Below are 19,234 nucleotides of genomic sequence, written 5' to 3'. Positions count from 1 at the left end.
GTTGTATTTCTCCACCAACCAATCAAGTCGCAGTTACAGTTTACATCCATGTCTGTCCAGACTCATATGTAACCATTACAGTGAACATGCTTCAAATATGGATGGTGCTATAAAGAAGCTACAAATTCTAAATATTCTGACACATTTTCAGCCAGCAGCACAGAAGATCTGTACAATCCGCACAGGTGTGTTATCATCTTAAATAATGGCCAGAAAAGTAGTTTTCCATAGCATTATGACGTCACAGTGAAGTTGACTTTTGACCTTTTGGATCACTTCATGATTAGACATTTGTGTGATAAAGACCTGGCATGTGGGCGGCCCCTAATTTCCAGGGCTGGTACCTGCGGTTATTCCACAGGCTAGTTAATAACATGTCGGGCAGGAAATCCAAAGTGTGGGATCATTTTGAGAAGGTGAAGGACGAACCCAAGGTGATATGTAGACTCATCTTCATTGGTCGACTACAAACATGACGTATCATCTGAAACATGGAAGTAGCTACATGCCCATTAGCCCACAGCGTCATTAACAGGCAGCTCGCTCAGTGTGTGACGTGCACTTGTAGATAAAATATAGGCCTATATTAATGAAGGTTCATTAGTACGGTTTGTATTTCTCTGTAATGTAGCACAGTGTTAACAATGTTACTGATACTATTCTTTCTCACACCTTCAACTCAAACCACCAAAATATATAATTTAATCATTACATTAATATGATAAACATGCGGGTGACTAGTCGACTAATGGCCCTAAATGATGACTATTGGTCGACTATGAAAATTCTTAGTCGGGGGCAGCCCTAGATATTAGATATCTCCATATCGTTTGTGCCAGATGTAATAAAATTCCCTCAAGGCGTTCCTGATATATCGAGTTCACAAGGAAATAGACGTGAGGCCACAGTGACCTTGACCTTTAACTACCATAATCTAAACAATTCATCCTTAAGTCCAAGTGAGCATTCGTGCCAAATTTGAGGGCATTTTTCAGGACAAAAACATAATACCTCTGGCCGCAGCTGTTGCCAGTGCAGAGACGTAAGACAATGGACAGAATTATCACCAGAGCATGAAAGATTACAGGCTGCAAACTCCCCACGCTGGACTCTATATACACACAACGCACCATCCCACAAGCAATCAAGATCACAGACGACCCTCTTCACCCGGTTCACCATTTTTTCAGTGTCTACCCTCTGGCAGACAGCACAGGTCATGAAGAGGCAGGACAGAACGCCTTAACTGGAGCTTCTTCCTCAGAGCCATGCAGCTGATAAATACACAAAAGTCAGCCTAGTTGTAATTGTTAGTGGAGCTGTGTATTGTATGTTTTTCCTTTTTGTATTTAAGGCCTTTGTTTGCACTGATGTTGTACATGGTGCACTGTCACAGCCACTCCATCTGTGTTGAGATTAATTCCACCAGCCGTGTGGTAATGAAAGAAACTTGACTTTAAAAGCAGAGAGAATGGCGGTGGGAAGAAGTCTGTTAAAATGTTCAAACAGAGAGCTTGGAGCCACAGCGGGATATGTGAAGACAGAAGATAAAAAGAACATAGAGTGACTATTAATGTAAATGCGATATTGTATGTCATTGTATATTTGGACATGAGTCAACATGTAGGCTTATGTCTGTTTCAAGCATTTGATATGCAATTATCTGCTACAAATCCACCATGGGACGGCAGTTCTTATACGCTGTGTGGGATGTTGAAGGATGTAAGTTGTCATGTAACAGCGTTTGATCAAATTTATTTGAGTTACACTTGAGAGTTCAACTGATTTGTTTCAGGCTATGCTGTGTGCGCTGTAAGATTTGACGTATGCAATGTCAGTGTTGACTGGTTACGGTATCGAAGGAAGATGGTTGATTCCCAGCCTCCTGAGATCAATACGGCTAAGAAGTGCAAGTGACAAACTAATCATATAAAAATCACAGAGGACAGTGGAGATATTGGAGAAAGAGCAGAGGCCAAAAACAAGAGACTGAAAATAAAACACCTGGAAAAACTGGCAGACAGAAGGAGTGGATTAGATATTGTCATTGAGCAGCAATTTAAAGCGAAGGAGAGCATTTTTCTTTGAATTCTTTAACGGGTTTATGAATCCCAATCTGCGACATTCCAGAAATAAGTTTTTGTTAAAAGGAAAGTTCAGATTTTTTGAGGTACACATCCGTAATCAGTGTATAGCCTGCAGGAGGAATCAGTCAGCATGCTCTCAGTTTGGAGAAGCAGACAGGAGCACTGACATGAAAGCTAAGCAATGTACTGCTGTGGATGGGGGCAGCAGCAAAATGTATTTAAGACACCAAAAATTTAACACTATATTTAGGATATTTTCACAGCTTTACTTTGGCATCAAATAGCTATTTCCAACAAGGAACTAAAGCCGTTATATCGCTCTCTTCAAAGCCAGTCTGCCTCAGTCGGTTTGTTTGTAACACAAACTAAGGGTGCTTTCACACCTGTCCTGTTTGGTTCGGTTCAATCAAACTCAAGTTCGGTTGCCCCCTAAGTGCGGTTCATTTGGGCAGGTGTGAACACAGCAATCACACTCAGGTGCACCCCAAAACAACTAAACTCTGGTGCGGTTCGTTTGTGGTGAGAACGTGCTCCAACCTCGATCCGAACCATCTGCGGTCACATGACACATAGTTTGGGTTAAACATGAGCATGTTACAGTCCTGGAGGATTATTAATGTGCACCTCCTCCTGTACTGCCTTAATATGCACATTCAGCACATCCAATGCATCAAAACATTGTTTTCTAGTTGGAGCCGCGCCTCGTTTTCAAACTGTATGGTTTGACTAAAATGAACAATGACAGCAATATAGTCCACGATGAGCAGCGCTAAAATCAACCTGCGTAGTTGTCCCTCCATTGTGACATTAGAAAGTGTCACATTTATCTTGCGTCAGCGTTTTGATTACTTCCTGGATTTTTCCCACATGGAAATTCTGACCAATCAGGAGCAGCGCTTGTAAATGCTGCCGTGAGAACATGAATTATACAACTTTGTGACAAAATTAGTCACTGATTTGGGCCAAAGCAAGACAACTCTAGGTCTGAAAGCACCCTAACTGATTGAGGCAGTGATAGACCAGCAGCCTTTCTTGCTCAACGAGGTAAAATTACTGTTTCTGTTATTGGAGTCTCGTGGCTTTGCCAAGAGGGGTAACTGAGGCTGTTAACAGCTCCCTCTTCGGAAATTGATGTCTGACTGCAAGATAAAGTGCTACATATAGTGTACACTTAAACTTGTATTGATTTTTGTAGGTGGCTAATATACGTGTTGCATAGCAGTATTGCTGAACTTCCGGAGCAGCACTCCTTCATGCTTTTCCAAATCCGAGGCATGCTGACCGCCATCTACTGTAGGTAACACAGTGACTATGGATAAGTACCTCATACGACCCTACTTCAAAAAATCTGAACTATCCCTTTAAGACTGTCTGAAGCTTGACTGTCCTCTCCCACTCAAAACCTTGTACAAAACCTTGATTATTAATCCTGCAGCAACAAGCAGCTGGTTGAAGGATTCTGCATGTTAATGCCTCCTGAAACATAATTCATACATATGTGAAAATGTTCTCAGAAAAAAAAAAAAATCCATACGGTTGCCCTGAAAACATATTTCTTACCACAAGCGATATATGGAAATGCTAAAGATCTGAAGCCAAGTTTTCAGGGGGCTTCAACATTATACTAATGGTCCATATGGCACAGACTAATGCTACCTCCGAATGTGAGTTCATACTGAACACAAAGCACATTCTATAGATGGTTTGATCGCATATTAAGTCAATGCAAAGAAGCTAGTCACTGCGAACAGATGCAAATTTTCTCTGGAGGGCACAAACTGAGGTGCAGATGCGTCCTCACAAGTTGAAAATGTTTCACCGTGAGGGAAAAATTGGAGCCTTTCACATTAATGAACGTGCAGAGGAAGAAACAGAGAGGATGTCTGGAGGAAAAAAAACTGGAGTTCCTGGTTTTTTAAAATCAGTCAGAGGCACAGTCAGAGGTTGCTAGCTTACTACAGCGTATGTCTGTGCAGCTGGTACACTGGCTGTTTCAGGCAAAAACTGCAGCTGTCAGTTTTTTTTTGGCTCAATGTGGTCTTTTATGAGGAGATGTTAACAGAGATTTTCCATGCAGACAGTTAACAGCAACATCTTCAGGAAATGAATGTTGATGTTTTTTTTTTGTTTTTGTTTTTTTTTTACCTTTGTCCTTTTCTCTGAGGTCGTTGAGGTATTTTAGAAGCTCAGCGTTGGCCTGGACGCAGTAAACTTCCCTGGTCTGCAAGCCTCCCCCACAGAGCCCTGTCAGGTTGCTACGCCGACGGTCCTGTTGGCTTAGCAACGAGTCAACCCGGCAGTCACTCCACTCTGTGCTTCTCCAGGTGTAACTACAGAGGAAGAGATCATGCATGTTTCTGTGTGGGTGTAACGTGGTGTCAAAGTACAGCACATTTACAGTCCTGCAGACCTAACTTTAGCACTTCAAGATGTGTTGCATGGATACAACATATTCAGTCTTGGTTTTTCTGAAAACATGATAAACGGCACTTTTCAGTTAACTGAAGTATAAAGTATACACTATACACATATTTCATAGCCACCAGATTTGCTTTAATAACTGTTATTTAACCACCAGTTTAAGAATTCATCTACCTGAAAGAGGAAAACACACACTACTAGATTTTCGAAGACACAAGTGGCACAAGCTTTTTGTACCTAATGATGGATATTTGTTTCATAATTACAATCTAGAGGCTTGTTCCCACAGCTGGTGGTAAAGTAATGATGTGGTGTGACAGTGAGAAGTGTCAGCAGACAACAAAAAACTGTGAAAGGAAACCTGGAATCAAACATTCAGGTCTAAGTTTTTGATTTCTAGGTAAAGAAAGAAATGTATCTCAAACACGCTCCAGGATGAGAGTATGAATTTGGCAATAGCTGTGTCAACATAATATAGGATCAAAGTGAGGGAAATAAAGGCCATCTGTGACTGTGAGTCTAGATTTAGAATATCGGTGTGTGTGAAAGAGTTTGTGGGACTTAAATATCCTCACAGCTTCCTGACATTTGTCTCTACTTTATGTCTGATACCAGCCCAAGCGCTTATACCTATCTATCTCCATATGCTACCGCCTACACACACGCACACACACGTCCATGGGCCACCCAGGAGAATAAATTAGCTTGGTGATATGAGTAAAGGGAAACAAACAGGAAGCTTGCGCAGCCTCGGCCGGGTTGAATACCAGACATTTACTGTATTTTTGCCTGAGCTTTAATGGAATACAGAACGAATCCCTGCAGAGGTTTTTGTGCTGTGGCGTGCTCTTAAACAACGCTGGAGGAGGAGGATATTATCACAACCTAACATGCAATTGTGTCCCTGTGAAACACGAGCGCCTGTTGAGTCTCTGTTACACTTTTCACTCAAATTCAAAAATCCCCTGCTCACTCCCCACTGTGCTTCCCACCTCCCTCCCCCGTTATCAGGTCGAACTCACGTGGCGCAGGGCGGCACGCCGTCACCCTGAGGTTCACACGGCTGCCACTCCTCCAGCGGCGGGCACGCTGCGCCTTCGCCCACAGGGAACTGAAGAACCTGTCTGCTCCGAGTGCGATTGCCTATGGGGGACTCTGGGTCGACACAGGTTTTGGAGCAGGGGCCCCACTCGACCCAGTCGGTCACCTGGCAGTCCTTGGGGAGGACGCAGGACTGGATGGTCAGCGGCAATTCTCTTGGTCCGCACAGACTGGGGAAGGACAAAGAGGAGAAGAACAGGAGGGAGTGAAGGTTTGGATTGATCAGAGCAGAATAAGAGGAGCGCTGAGACTGCACAAAGAAAGACTTTTATGTAAACTAGAATTACCATCAGTCAACTTTCTCTCACAGTTTACATCCACGTCTGTGAAAATATGAATGCTTCATACACAGAAGATTTAAAGAATCAGCACAGTTTTAAGATTAGTGTCACCAATTCAGTATCTGTCCAGATGTCTCCCCTTCTGCTCCTGAGATATGATGCTGAATAATGGCAGAAAAAAGCAAGACAATTATGATGTCATAGTTAAGTTGACTTTTGACCTTTTGGATATAAAATCATCACTTCATCATTTTATCCTTTTAGACATTTGTGTGAAGTTTTGTCATAATTAGCATGTGAATTCTTGAGTCATGGCCAAAAACATATACTGTGAGGGCACACTGACCTTTGACCACCAAATTCGAGTCAAATCATTCTTCAGTCCAAGTGGACGTTTGTGCCAAACTTGAAGACATTCCTTCAAGGTGTTCTTGACACATTGGGCTCACAAGAATGAGACAGACAAGGCCACAGTAACCTTGACCTTTGACCTATGACCACCAAAAGCTAATCAGTTCATCTCTGAGTCCAAGTGAACATTTGTGCCAAATTTGAATCAGAAATTCTCTCAAGGCGTTCATGAGATAACGCATTTACAAGAATGGGGACGTGTATGTACAGACGGACAAACGGACAACCTGAAAACATTTTATGCCTCCAGCTACAGCTATCTCAAGCCTAGCCTATCCCAGCTGACATTGGGCGAGAGGCGGGGTTCACCCTGGACAGGTCACCAGACTATCACAGGGCTGACACATAGAGACAGACAACCATTCACACTCACATTCACACCTACGGACAATTTAGAGTTACCAATTAACCTGCATGTCTTTGGACTGTGGGAGGAAGCTGGAGTAGCCAGCGCAAACTCACTCTGACATGGGGAGAACATGCAAACTCCACACAGAGGGGCTCCACCACCCAGGGGTTCTAACCTCCCATCCTGGGTTTGCACCAGGAACCCTCTTGCTGTGAGGCAGCAATGCTAACCACTGCATCACCGTGCCGCCCAACCCTCGTGATAGTGTGTCTATGACCATCTGTCACACCCCCCATAACTCGTTCTCCTGGGAGAAAAGCAGCACATATGGATATCTAAGAAGCTAAGCATTTGATAAATCAGACAATTCATTTTTCACAGACTGACCTGTACTAAGTAACAAAACTCAACAAACAGTAAATAAGCGTCACATCTCTCCAACTGTGGATCCTTTTATCTGTCTGTTACTCCATAGCATGAACTGGTCACAGAGTATATTTATGTTAAACAGAATCAGTGTGCAGCTCACTGACGCCTCATTACGGTGATGTTAAATCTTTTAGTTACCTCTCTCTACAATTTAAATGTCATTGTGCCAAGATGCCTTAAAGCCATGGTTTACGGCCTTTGAACATGTCAGAGCTAGAGATATGTGACACTGCAAGTGGTGAGCATAGCTTCCCTTTAAAGCCTCTGCCCTTGACTGGTGTCACAGTTTGTCATTAGCTACTCTCATTAGCATACACACAGCATAATCAGTTTTACATTAGGAGTAAAACAGGAGTGGTGTGGCGTGGTGTGTGTATCCCTAAGTGTTAAGACAACCAAAACAACCTCTGATCAATCGCTCACACACATCTTTTGATCATCTAAATGGCATTAAGATGTAATGAATAACCCGTGCTCTCTTTGGGCCTCTTCCGAATCATTAGAAATTTGTTCTAACTAAAGCCGACTGCTTTCTGCTACTCAGTCTGGTTGTCTTTCCCCTTGAGGCGTTGCAGCTGACGAGCTATTAGTGCTAATTACAGCTCTGCTTCATTTAGAAACCTCTCATTTAGACGTTGCCACCACACTTCACCTCCAGCAACTCAGACTTTTGGTATAAATGAGCAAATGTATGAGCTGAGCATGAGCTGTGTTTTTTTTACCCCTTTCTTTTAAACTCCTGTGTCTTTGCAGATTAAAACACCTCTGCAGTCTTTGAAGTGGTACAGAAGCGACACTGTGAAAAATCTTAGTTTTGTTTTTCTGCCAAACACACTTGGTGTGCCGGCTGATTTTGCATCAGAGGGAAACAATGAGGAATTTAAACAGTGAGTGTGATGCACCCAGGGTGATGGCTCGATTTCCTGTCTCCGATGGAACTTCTTGTGTTTTAAAAAGCCCCTAATGCAGCCAATGACCCATTTTCGCTGCAGCTGGATCCTTTGAGTCTTCTCCCGTTTGTTGTGTGCATGCCCGAGCGTTTTTTTGGGAGATTTTCAAAGTTGCAAAAAAGAAGTCATTATTTCTTCATCTCAGTCATTCAGACAGAATGAGGACACAATCATTCTCTATTTAAATAAGTAAGATGATGTCTGAAAATGTTCATTTTTAAGTCTGTAGGTTTTACACACAGCAGCCTGCAACAATGGACTCCAAGGGCTTTCACACAAAATAAAAGCAGTCGCAAAGTTTCCATATTTTAACACTCGTGCACTCATTACTTGAACTGCATTCATCAAAACAGCGTGCCAAGGAAATGGTCTAAAAACATAATTCTATGTGGGTCAAGTGATTAGAAAGGGTCTTTTTTTTACAATTTAAAGGAAAGAAGGAGAGGAGAAGCAAAGTTATATCACCATGTGGGACCCTCATTATTAAATGCAGTGACGTAATTTCATACACCCCCTAAGCAGCACAGCAGAGAAACTATAAAGGTCAAGCTTGATTAACAAGCAGAAGACTGAGTTATAAGGAAGCGGCATGTTTGGGACGGGGCGAGGACTATGGAGAAAGTAAAGGCCCAATGACAGATGTTCATCAAACAAAATTGGAAATGAAGCGAGCAAGATGTTCAGCGAGCGTCTGGCTAGGATACGACTGGGTTACTGCTTCACTGGGAAGTTTGTTCCACTTTTTACGAAAGTGGCAAAAACAACTATGAATATTTCAGGACAAGAAATAAACAAGTCAAGGATTAATATTTATGCTCCTAAGGGCATGTGAGTTGTTTTCACGGTTCCTTTGAAATATTTGATCCCAGTCACTACTGTGAGCTCTGCGCCAACAAAGCATTAATGAACAGATTTAGTACATAATTGATCAAATCTTAGAGTACAGTGGCATGTGACAGATATGACTTGCTCTACTGACATTGTCACTGATTCTTTCTTTGAGATCAGAGGACCTTGTGAAAGCCCCAAATCCAAGTTTCTAGGGAACAGCGATGACATTTTCAGTTACTGTCAGTCGAGGAACAGAAACAGAGATGATAGAGCCACAGAAATAGCTCTTTAGAAGAATCGCTGATTACGTTCCAGTTATCTAACACAGACATCAGCGGGTTTTAAGGATAACAGAAATAAATACTGTGACAAGAAGCTGAATTCACTGACTACCACTTGATTTTTTTTTAATAGCCATCAACATAACAACGGTGTGAAAAGTGGACAGCAGCTAGAGATTTGCCAGCTTGTCCGAACAATGACGGCGAATTCCTAAAAGGATCACACGGTTTTTGTGGCCACTAAACTTGCACAATTAAGACAAAAAGAAACCAAAGGCAAAGATTGAAGGCAGCTGAAGACACGGAGCAATCTGTTAGCCTGACAGTGACATAACCCCGCGGCTACCCTGCTGCCCATGGCAGGTATCTGCAAACATGTATACAATAATATGTCAATAACTTTACCTTGTTTGGTGATGCTGAATGATGTCAGCTTCTCCTATCTAAAATACAAGTTGTACCAACCTATAAAGCTAGCTTACATCCGCGAGTCTACGGTCAGTGTTAGCATAAAAAATCTGAACTCTTGTTTATCTGTGGGTGTCAATCCTTGTGATCTGGCTTCTTCGACAAGACATCGGAGTCTACAAGACACATTTTTCTCTTCTTGGAAAACACTGACGTTTCCCTAGTGAGCACTAATTTTATTCATGTGACATAAAAGAACGCTGGATTGTTTCCTTCGCTGTTGAGTCAGACAGAATAGCTAATGTTATGTTAGCTCTGGGAGCAGCTGTCTTCCTTAACTACATTTAGTTCCACATTAAGACACTGTACATTAATGTGCTAATATAAACTGTACAGTATTTAATCCCTTAACATTCACATCATGACAGAGTGATGGTCCTCTGATCCTGACGGCCATATTGGCCACTTTCTCTGAGGGGGGTCGGAGTAGAAATATAAACACAAGTTAGTATTGCAATATTTTGCATGGAAATGTTTTAACGATACTCGGATGCCAAGTTTTGATTTTTTTTTTCTTGACTACCCATCCATCCATTTCTCATAAACTTATCCTGGGCTGTTTCATGGGGGAAACAGGGGCTGAGCAAGGTATTCCAGACGTCCCTCTCCCCAGCAACACTTTCCAGCTCCCCCTCGGGGCTTCTGAGGCGTTCCAAGGCCAGATGATATATATAATCCCTCAGACATGTTCTGGGTCTGCTCCGGAGCCTCCTACCACTTGGACATGCCAAGAAAACCACTAACAGGAGGTGCCCAGGAGGATCCTAATCAGATGCCTGAATCACATCAACTGACCCCTTTCGATGTGAAGGAGCAACGGCTCTACTCCGAGCTATCTCAAGATGTCTGAGCTCCTCACCCTATCTCTGAGGCTGAGCCCTACCACCTTTCGGAGGAAACTCATTTATTGACTGCTTGTAACTGCATTCTCATTCTTTTGGTCACTAATAAAATCTCAGGACCACAGGTGAGGGTTGGGATGTACATAGACCAGTAAATGGAGAGTCTTGCCTTCTGGCTCAGCCCCCTCTTTAGTAGTTAAGCTAGAACAGGGGTTGGCAACCTTTACTATTAAAAGAGACAGTTTTGGCTAAAAAAAAATGGGGAAAAAAGTTCTGTATGGAGCTGCAAAGCATATTTTAGCCTGTTAATGAAGGTATCTAAATTTCTAAAGGCTCCAAATGAGCAGTCATTAATATCTTTTACCACAAGGTGGCTCCTCTGCAGTGGGCTAGTCATGATTCTTTGCTACTAACTTCGCAGCGTTGGCGATGACACCAAAAAAATCTTTCCACACACGATTAACTTCTAATTTTCCTTTTTTGGATTTGGAATCCAAAGATAGCCTAGCGCGGGAGACTCAAGATGAGCCACCGCCACTGAGGTTTGGCAAAATTTAGAGGAAAAGGCGCCAGGTCATACATGTATGACAAACAATTTAGTTGAAGAAATATTAAAACATATTTTAACTGGTGTGTAGCCTATACATTTTTACCATTGGAGAATGTAAAATCACTTTAAGCCTAGAACTATGATGTATGAAAATAAAAATGTTGAAAAATAACAGTCACTGTAGAGGGGATAAAGAGCCACATGTGGAGCTGTGCTGCAGGTTGCCTAACCCTGAGCCAGAATAATGGCAGTTCAGCTAGGTATTTAACTATCTATAGACTGACACAAACACATGAATGACTTGCACTGATGGGCCTCATACTCTGCACAGATCACTGCTCTACCACCCACACAAATCAGATAAACAGTAAACAGCATGTTATGTCTTCTGGCACGACCGCATGAGTTAAAATTGCTGGAGCAGCTTTCGTCCTGTCGCTTCAATCAAACAGCCGGAAAACCGACGAATTTCAGCATCATTTCGGTGTCACTTCAGCTGCAATTACAACAGAAAGCAGAAAAAAGAAACCGTGTGTGGCTACTTTCATGTTCACTAGTGTAAATATACCTAGGAGGAGGATGATTATGGATGTGTTTTTGAGAGATGGATGCATGTAAATCTTTTCTAAATCTGGGCAGAGTGTGTCTCCAACCAGTGGGGAAGTGGTTTTAACACCCAGATTTAAAACACTTCCTTGACAAAGCATAACTTTCCCCTCCTTCACAGATACGTGACGTGGTTAATGAGTGATATCGCCAATTATTTAGTCCTTGCCTGACTCTTGTTTCTGAAAACCTACTGTAAAGGTTTATGCTGATGGTGTCATCATTTCAGATGTGGCGGTCTGTGCTGCTGCAGTCATTTATTGGAAGTAAAATGTTTGATGTGCGTTTTAGGCAGAGACTTCTGCTGAGAAATGAGAAGGAATTGAGAGTCAATTGATGTTTCTTATTTCCAGTCGGAGCGGTGACTTTGTAGCTCGTAGCAATAATAATGTAAGGGTGAGAGGTTAGATCCCACATGAGTTTACCAACAGTATAACTGGTGGAAGTTAATATAGCAGGAGCATGAATTTTGGATAGAAGTGCTCACTGAAGGCCTAATATAATGACCTATTCAGGTAATGATCTTTTACATAATACTGTTCAAAATGACTGAGTTGTTCTATCTTTTATTCTGCTCTGACTGCTTCTTTCAAGCTTGTTTTTTTCATCGAGATTCGAGAGATTAGTGGACTACTTAAATAGATGTTGCGACCCTCGCCAGTCTGCACCAGAAATACTAGTCAGTTGAACTTATTAAAATTATTGTCATTTAATGTAATTGCATTCATCCAATAAAAATGTAATTATAATTATCAGGCATGTTTTCTTAAGATTTATTTTTCTAAGAATATTATCTTGAATACACATTATTTGTTAACTTTTATTTTGTGAGCTGTTTTGTAGGATATGTGCGATACAACAATACAACAGTACAAAATGGCTCTTGTAATACTATAATGTCATATAATATCATTCATTCATTCATTCATCTTCTAACCGCTTCATCCTCTTGAGGGTTGCGGGGGGGCTGGAGCCTATCCCAGCTACATCGGGCGAGAGGCAGGGTACACCCTGGACAGGTCGCCAGACTATCGCAGGGCTGACACATAGAGACAGACAACCATTCACGCTCACATTCACACCTATGGACAATTTAGAGTCACCAATTAACCTAGTCCCCAATCTGCATGTCTTTGGACTGTGGGAGGAAGCCGGAGTGCCCGGAGAGAACCCACGCTGACACGGGGAGAACATGCAAACTCCGCACAGAAGGGCTCCCACGCCCGGGATCGAACCGGCAACCCTCTTGCTGTGAGGTGAGAGTGCTAACCACCACACCACCGTGCCGCCCCCATATAATATCATGTTTAACCTTATTTATTAAACTGTGCCTCTACTTAAACTCTCTTCTGAGATGACAAGTCTAAGTTTAAACTTCTATTTGAATGTCTGGGAAATTATTTGTTAGGAAGTTGTTAGGAGCGGCTGTGGCTCAGAGACAGAGCAGGACGTCCTCCAATCAGAAAATCAATGGTTCAATGCCTGGCTCTTCGAGCCTGCAAATCGAAGTATCACTGGGCAAGATACTGAACCCCAAATTGCTCCCAATGGCTGTTCCATTGATGTGCGAGTGCGGGTGAATGGTTACTGAGTAGCAGGAGTAGCAGGTGGCTCCATGTATGGTAGCCTCAACCACCAATGTGTGAATGGGTGAATGTGACATGTAAAGTAAAAGCGCTCTGAGTGGTCTGAAAACTAGAAAAACTCTACACTAGTGCAGTCCATTTACCATTTTTTAGCATCCCTGATATCTTTGCAGCTTTACCCTACAAACTTGACTCTGACAGGTTCAGTGTGTCAGATTTAGGGGGATTCAGTGGTATCTAGCTGTGAAGATTGCAGATTGCAACCAGCTCAAACTTGTCCTGGTTAGAATTCCTGGAGCTACCAGTAGCTGAATCATCCACAGAGGTCCCTTCCTCTCCAAAACAAATAGACCAGGGGTCCCATTTATAAACATCGGGTACGCACAAAATAAGGCCTGAAAGAGGCGTATGCCATTTACCATAAAAACAGACTTAATGGGAGAAACGTTGACCCATGCTTACGAACATTTTGGAAATGGAAAATTTGCAACGTAGATGGTGAGGTGGAAGCTTGATTTTAGAAATTTTCCAACATTTCTTGGTGCACACCATTTTTTGCTTTCGTTTCTACGTATATTTTTAGTATGGATCCTACACATTGTTTTATAAACGGGAACCCTGGTGATTCAAACCGGTAAAAACACTGAATGAAGCAGATTCACATTTAAAAAGTCGGTATTTTTCCGATGCTACTCGTCACCGAGGGGCTGCTGACTACAGTGGCCATTGTGAAAACCCAAAAACCTGACTAGCCCTATCTAGAGCCAGTGTTTGGTTCTGGCAGTGCAACATGGCAATCTCTGTAGAGAAGGACCTGCTCCCTATGTAGATATAAACAGCTCATTCTAAGGTAACAAAACCACAACAATTTTTTTATTTTCAGGTGATTATACACTGAAAAAACATACCAATTATATTATGTTCCATTTCTGCCATTATATCCCCCTGAATCCTACACACTGGACCTTTAAAGCGCAAATCTATTTTATTTCCATTAACCTATGGCATTATCAAGCCATCCAGATAGTTCTGATTTTGAGAACTTACATCTCAAAACCTCGACACATTCAACACATGATGTTTTCTGCAGGGCTTGGTATGAGAAAAAAAAAAACAACTCAAAGCCTTTTTAAGTTTGTGATTTGAGTGAACTGTTACAGAAGTTGTAACCCCAGAAAACTAAACTTCCCATTATTATTTATTTCAGAAGATTTACTGTAGCGATTTGACTTCATAGCTTAGTGAGTAAAACATTTTACCGGTGACAGTCTTGATGCGTTCACTTTTCTTCCAGCACACATTATCACACATCCATTCGACTCCAGAGCACAAAACTCTGAAAATTGCCTTATTTCCAAAAGTGCCAAAGAAAGTCACAGCTAAGATTGATCTCGTGTCATGAGTTACTTTGCCATTTCCATCCTCGGAAGTTGACATCAAATACACTGTGCTAAGTTGTGCCTCATTGCTCTGACAGCATGGCAGTGACAAACACACAGACGATAAACATCCTCTGATATGTGTCACCTCCTGACAGGGAGAAGAAAAACTTTCAGGAGGACAAATTTGGCATTATGTTAGAAATGTACTGACTTAGGATCAGCACACCTAAACGTCAAAGGTACATGGAAGTGTGAGGAGCAGTTTACTTACTGAGAAAAATAAACAGGTGGATAGAAACAGTGGCAATAACTTCAAAGAAAACATGAAATTAGACAGATATATAGGTTCAGTGAATACATTACCTCCACTAAAGGCCTGTAAAATGCTAGATAATTGCCTTATTTCCAAATGAGACAAAAATCAAAAGCTGAAGTGTCACACTGAGCTATAAATTTGATGTATCTTTCATCATTGCCCATGCAAGAAAATTGAAGGGGCACATAATAGTGCTGAGGGGAAAAACATATTAACTTTACTGTCACATTAACATAAAAATGTTGCCACTCACTTGCGTCCCACAGTGCTCCCATTCCTGTGTATGCAGGTCACGTCCCGAGTCTGGTAGCCCACCTGAATGTCCCAGAATGGACTCTCTTGCCGGTTAAGGCGATTCCTGGTTCGTTTCTTCTGGATAAGCTCCCTGGTCTCTGGATCTTTGACTCCGGCTCTCTCCCTGAGCCCCTGACCTTTACCTTTCCTGCGCTTGACTTGGCGTGCTGCCCGAGTCTGTGGGAGTGCGCAGGGGCTCCACGGTCCAACCCTGAGACTGTACATGCCCTCCAGACCTGTGCAAGGCCCCGGTTTACAAGACTGGAACTCAGTTAGATTTGGACAAACTGCACCTCCAAAAAGTGGAGGAACCAGGACGCTCCGGACCCTGTTCCTGAGGCCTGTTCCACACGTTTTGGAGCAGGATGTCCATGGCGAATACTCAGAAACCACACACTCCTGAGGGCACGGGATCAAACACGCCTGTTCCAGGCGAGGCTTGGGCTCAAAGTACTCACAGATGGCATCCTCTGCTGGAGAGCCGTCTGATTTGAGTATGCAGCCCACCTCCCGGGTCTGAATGCCCTCTTCGCCTCCACTGCATGTGAACGGCCGAGGGGCCCCAAAGGTCCTTGCTGAAACTGGCACGCACTCATTCCAGGCACCCAGTTTCCAGTCATAAAGGTCCTTGTGCCAGTCGCACACACGGAAACAGTTTCTCTGGTTGGAAGGACGCTGGCCCTGGTCACAGTTGGTGTGTAGCGTCGTCCAGCCGTCCACATGGGCACACCAGACTGCCCGGCTTTGGCTGCCACCTGGGCCACAGTCGCTGCCCATGCATCTTCCCCATGGACCTGTGAAACAAATGTACAGGCTTAAATTACAACATGAAACATACAAAACAATAAACCTTCAAGCTGCAGATTTAACTCCAAGAAGGACAGCCTGGTGTGCGTTCAGAAATCTCACAAGGAAACTGCAACAATATCAAGATACTGCTCATGAAAAGGGGAAGATATTAGTTCTTAATTTAGTTGGACAGTTGAATAATGATGCGGACAAGTGAGAGATTGCATCAAGGTACACTGTTTGCTTTTGGATCATTTAAAAATAGGCCCTGCTGTTCGGGCTGTGAATTGATTTGAAATGTCGAATTAACAAACATCCTCTATGTACATTAGTTACACTCAATGATGCCATTTGAAACTCTTGTGTGCCTTTGCAACAGTAATCCATATTAGGCGAACATCAATTAGTCAAACACTTCAAGCCCTCTAATGCCACAGAAAGACAGAGACAGTTTACTTGAGCTTGTCAACTGAGGGAAAGCATATAACGCATCTTCAAGGATGACACAGTAAATTCACAGACTGCTCTAATGTGGACCTTGATGTAAAATGTGCTGAAAAGCTGTTGGCAGCCAACAGCAGAGCATGTGTGAGTGCAAAAAATATGTCATATTCAATAAAAATAAAGTGTCACCTTGTTTTGCGCTACACTTGGGTCAATTCTCGGTGCATGGTTAAAGCAGTCTGAGTGCTACGGCGGTGGGGGAGGGATGATGAGGCAATGCAAATACAACGTGCAACAGTGGAAATGATTGGTGATCAAAGGGAAGTGTCTGAAAGCCAATTTACAGGGGCTGTGAGTAATCTGTGGCATTTATCAAACTATTGGCAACCAGCAGGAACTGCCACAAACATCAATAAAACTTATTTGTCTGTACACAAGTCTCTGGCAAAGCCTGCCTTTATCCTCTCTTACTAATTGCAGCAGAGATCCAGCAAACAGCGCTGGAACAGCACTGGGGGTTTGTAGAGGTAGTCATATTGTCCTATAATCATACATTATCATACATCAAAATACATTTGTTTTGATTACACAAACACAGAAATACTTGGTTCAACAACAGGGCGTTTAGGCACTTTTTGCAGCCTTTAAAGGATGAGGCTGAGGCTTTTCTTTTGTTTGTTTAGGAGTCAACAAAAGCTGTAAAAAGAACAAACCAACAATGAATTGATCCCACTAACAAGTATTGTTTCGTGTGTGTATTTAAAGCCTATTGTAGCTTATTCCTCTGTGTCATAGAGCTCCTTTGTTGTCCAAAATTAAATTAAAAACACATCAAGGAGCCACACGGTTGCACTGGATGACATGTTTCTCTACTGTGAAGAACATGAGCGCTATAGTTTATTGTATATAAACCCCCACACATCGTCCTGCTGCTGTAAACTTGCACCAAATGTGTATTAATCCACTACTGAAAATAGTCCCCAACAAATGCACTATTTACACATCGTCTGGCACGCACTTGACTCATTCGCAACTTGGCTCTCGGCTTCAGTTAGCGTCTGTATACAATGCACAGGGCTATGTCATTATCGCAACTGTTGTAGTATAAAAAGTGATTAAGTCTGTGCAGGATAGGGAGAAGGTGGATGGGTCAAACAAACACAGGAGTTTCACCCAGGAGACGGCTGTTCAGGTCGCATGTGAATCCAAAAGTCAACTGTGAGTTTATCTAAGCATATCTAAACATAGCTCAGTATCAGGGTGTCTACAGGTATCAGACAGTTACATTTAATGCTTTTAAACGCCCGTTGAACACACTGTTTAACCAAATTTAGGACAGATTTTTGGACAAATCATGTTTTACTTATTTAAGCATCTCAGGCAAGTAGTATAAATGCGGTCTTGTGCAAAGGTAAGTGTTATGTAGGAAAATGGTTATCAGATTATTACATTTTGCCAACAGGTGAGTGCAAGTATGAAGTAAAATGACAGTATTACAGTCTTTTTTTAAGATTTGTAACATTAGAAATGTGGACTGTTACATAGAATGGCTTCACTCATTTTCACAAAAAGAATTTAAAAATGGACAAATGAAATTAGATAAAATGTTTGTAGTCATCACAAATTCAAATTTAAGACTATTTAATAACTTTTAAGGCTTTTTTGTTGTAACATTGAATTTAAGACATTTTAAGACCCTTTAAGGACCTTTAAAGGACCTGTAGACACCCTGGGTATGTCATGGGATGTACACACTGTATGACATACGTGACATTTTGTTAGTAAGACATACTTATTTTAACCCAAATCATTCTTTCCAAAGCTAACCTCATATTTTGTTGCCTACACCTCAAGAAGTAAACCTAAAATAAAGAAAACCAACACTGGAAATCTACTTGAAACAAGACTGTATGCATTGAAACTGTACATTTCCTGTGAACATGGAAGTTTATTTTGAAAAGACACCATGCATGTAACGAGCTGATATTAACATGCCATCCAAAAGTGATAGTAAAGGGGTACCTAGAGCTTCATAATTTGGCGTGTAAAGCCACTGACCAAGTGTTGGTATTTGATGAGTTGGGAGCAAGAATGTGTTGAAACTACATTTTGTGACCCCCTTAATTACATCTTCATTGGAAACCAATGGGCTCCTAATTAATTCATTTCTCTCAGACAGGGTAGGAAACTCAGAAACTACTCAGAATTTAAAAAACACGTTCTTAGTTCTTGGTCTTTCCTCTGGATTTGATAACAATAACAGAAATGTGGAATAACTCCAGCTTTATCCTTCAACAGCTGAATGTTTTGTGATACTGGTCGCTTGTTCTTGGCATCGTCCTCATTCATTGCTATATTCATAAACAACATTAACAACCCTGGGCTTCTGTTTGTTTTTGTGTTTATTTATTACTCCTTTAGGTGCACCTCTCCGCTATGAAAAACATCACAAAAACATATATCTGCTCTCCTGGATAAGAAACTTTGCTATGTGCTATAAATATAACACTGTGCATAGAAACAGCTTCCACACTCTCGGATATGCACACACTATTTCATTATATTTAAGTGTATATGGAATCAAAAAGAGAGTGCAGGGACTAATTTCGTGTTTCTCCATAAAGAAAACTTAGCTGACACCATAAAACTGCCTTAACCCAGTTGTCCCAACTCAGCTGGTCGTCCGAGCAAGTTGAAAAACACTAATTAAAGCAGGGTGCCTGGGCTTTCACAGTGTTATCCAAAGGCTATTGATACTACCAGGGAGAAGAAATCAAACTAATTGGGCAGCTTCACTTTTCACCTCACATTAAACT

General features: G+C 42.0%; 1 protein-coding gene across 1 annotated transcript in view; it reads right to left on the bottom strand.

Annotated features, from left to right (window-relative positions):
• The window catches only part of LOC125893947 (thrombospondin type-1 domain-containing protein 7A), a 239,557-nt gene that overhangs the window by 148,300 nt on the left and 72,023 nt on the right, over positions 1-19,234 (bottom strand). Inside the window, exons 2-4 of the mRNA XM_049584960.1 lie at positions 15,145-15,979; positions 5,531-5,779; positions 4,233-4,417 (exon numbers count right to left, since the gene is read on the bottom strand). Coding sequence (XP_049440917.1) covers positions 4,233-4,417; positions 5,531-5,779; positions 15,145-15,979 — 1,269 coding nt within the window. The remainder of the gene's footprint in view (positions 1-4,232; positions 4,418-5,530; positions 5,780-15,144; positions 15,980-19,234) is intronic.

Source organism: Epinephelus fuscoguttatus, linkage group LG8 (genome assembly GCF_011397635.1).
Source record: "Epinephelus fuscoguttatus linkage group LG8, E.fuscoguttatus.final_Chr_v1".
NCBI classification, from domain to species: domain Eukaryota; kingdom Metazoa; phylum Chordata; class Actinopteri; order Perciformes; family Serranidae; genus Epinephelus; species Epinephelus fuscoguttatus.
This window is presented reverse-complemented; position numbering and strand designations above follow the sequence as displayed.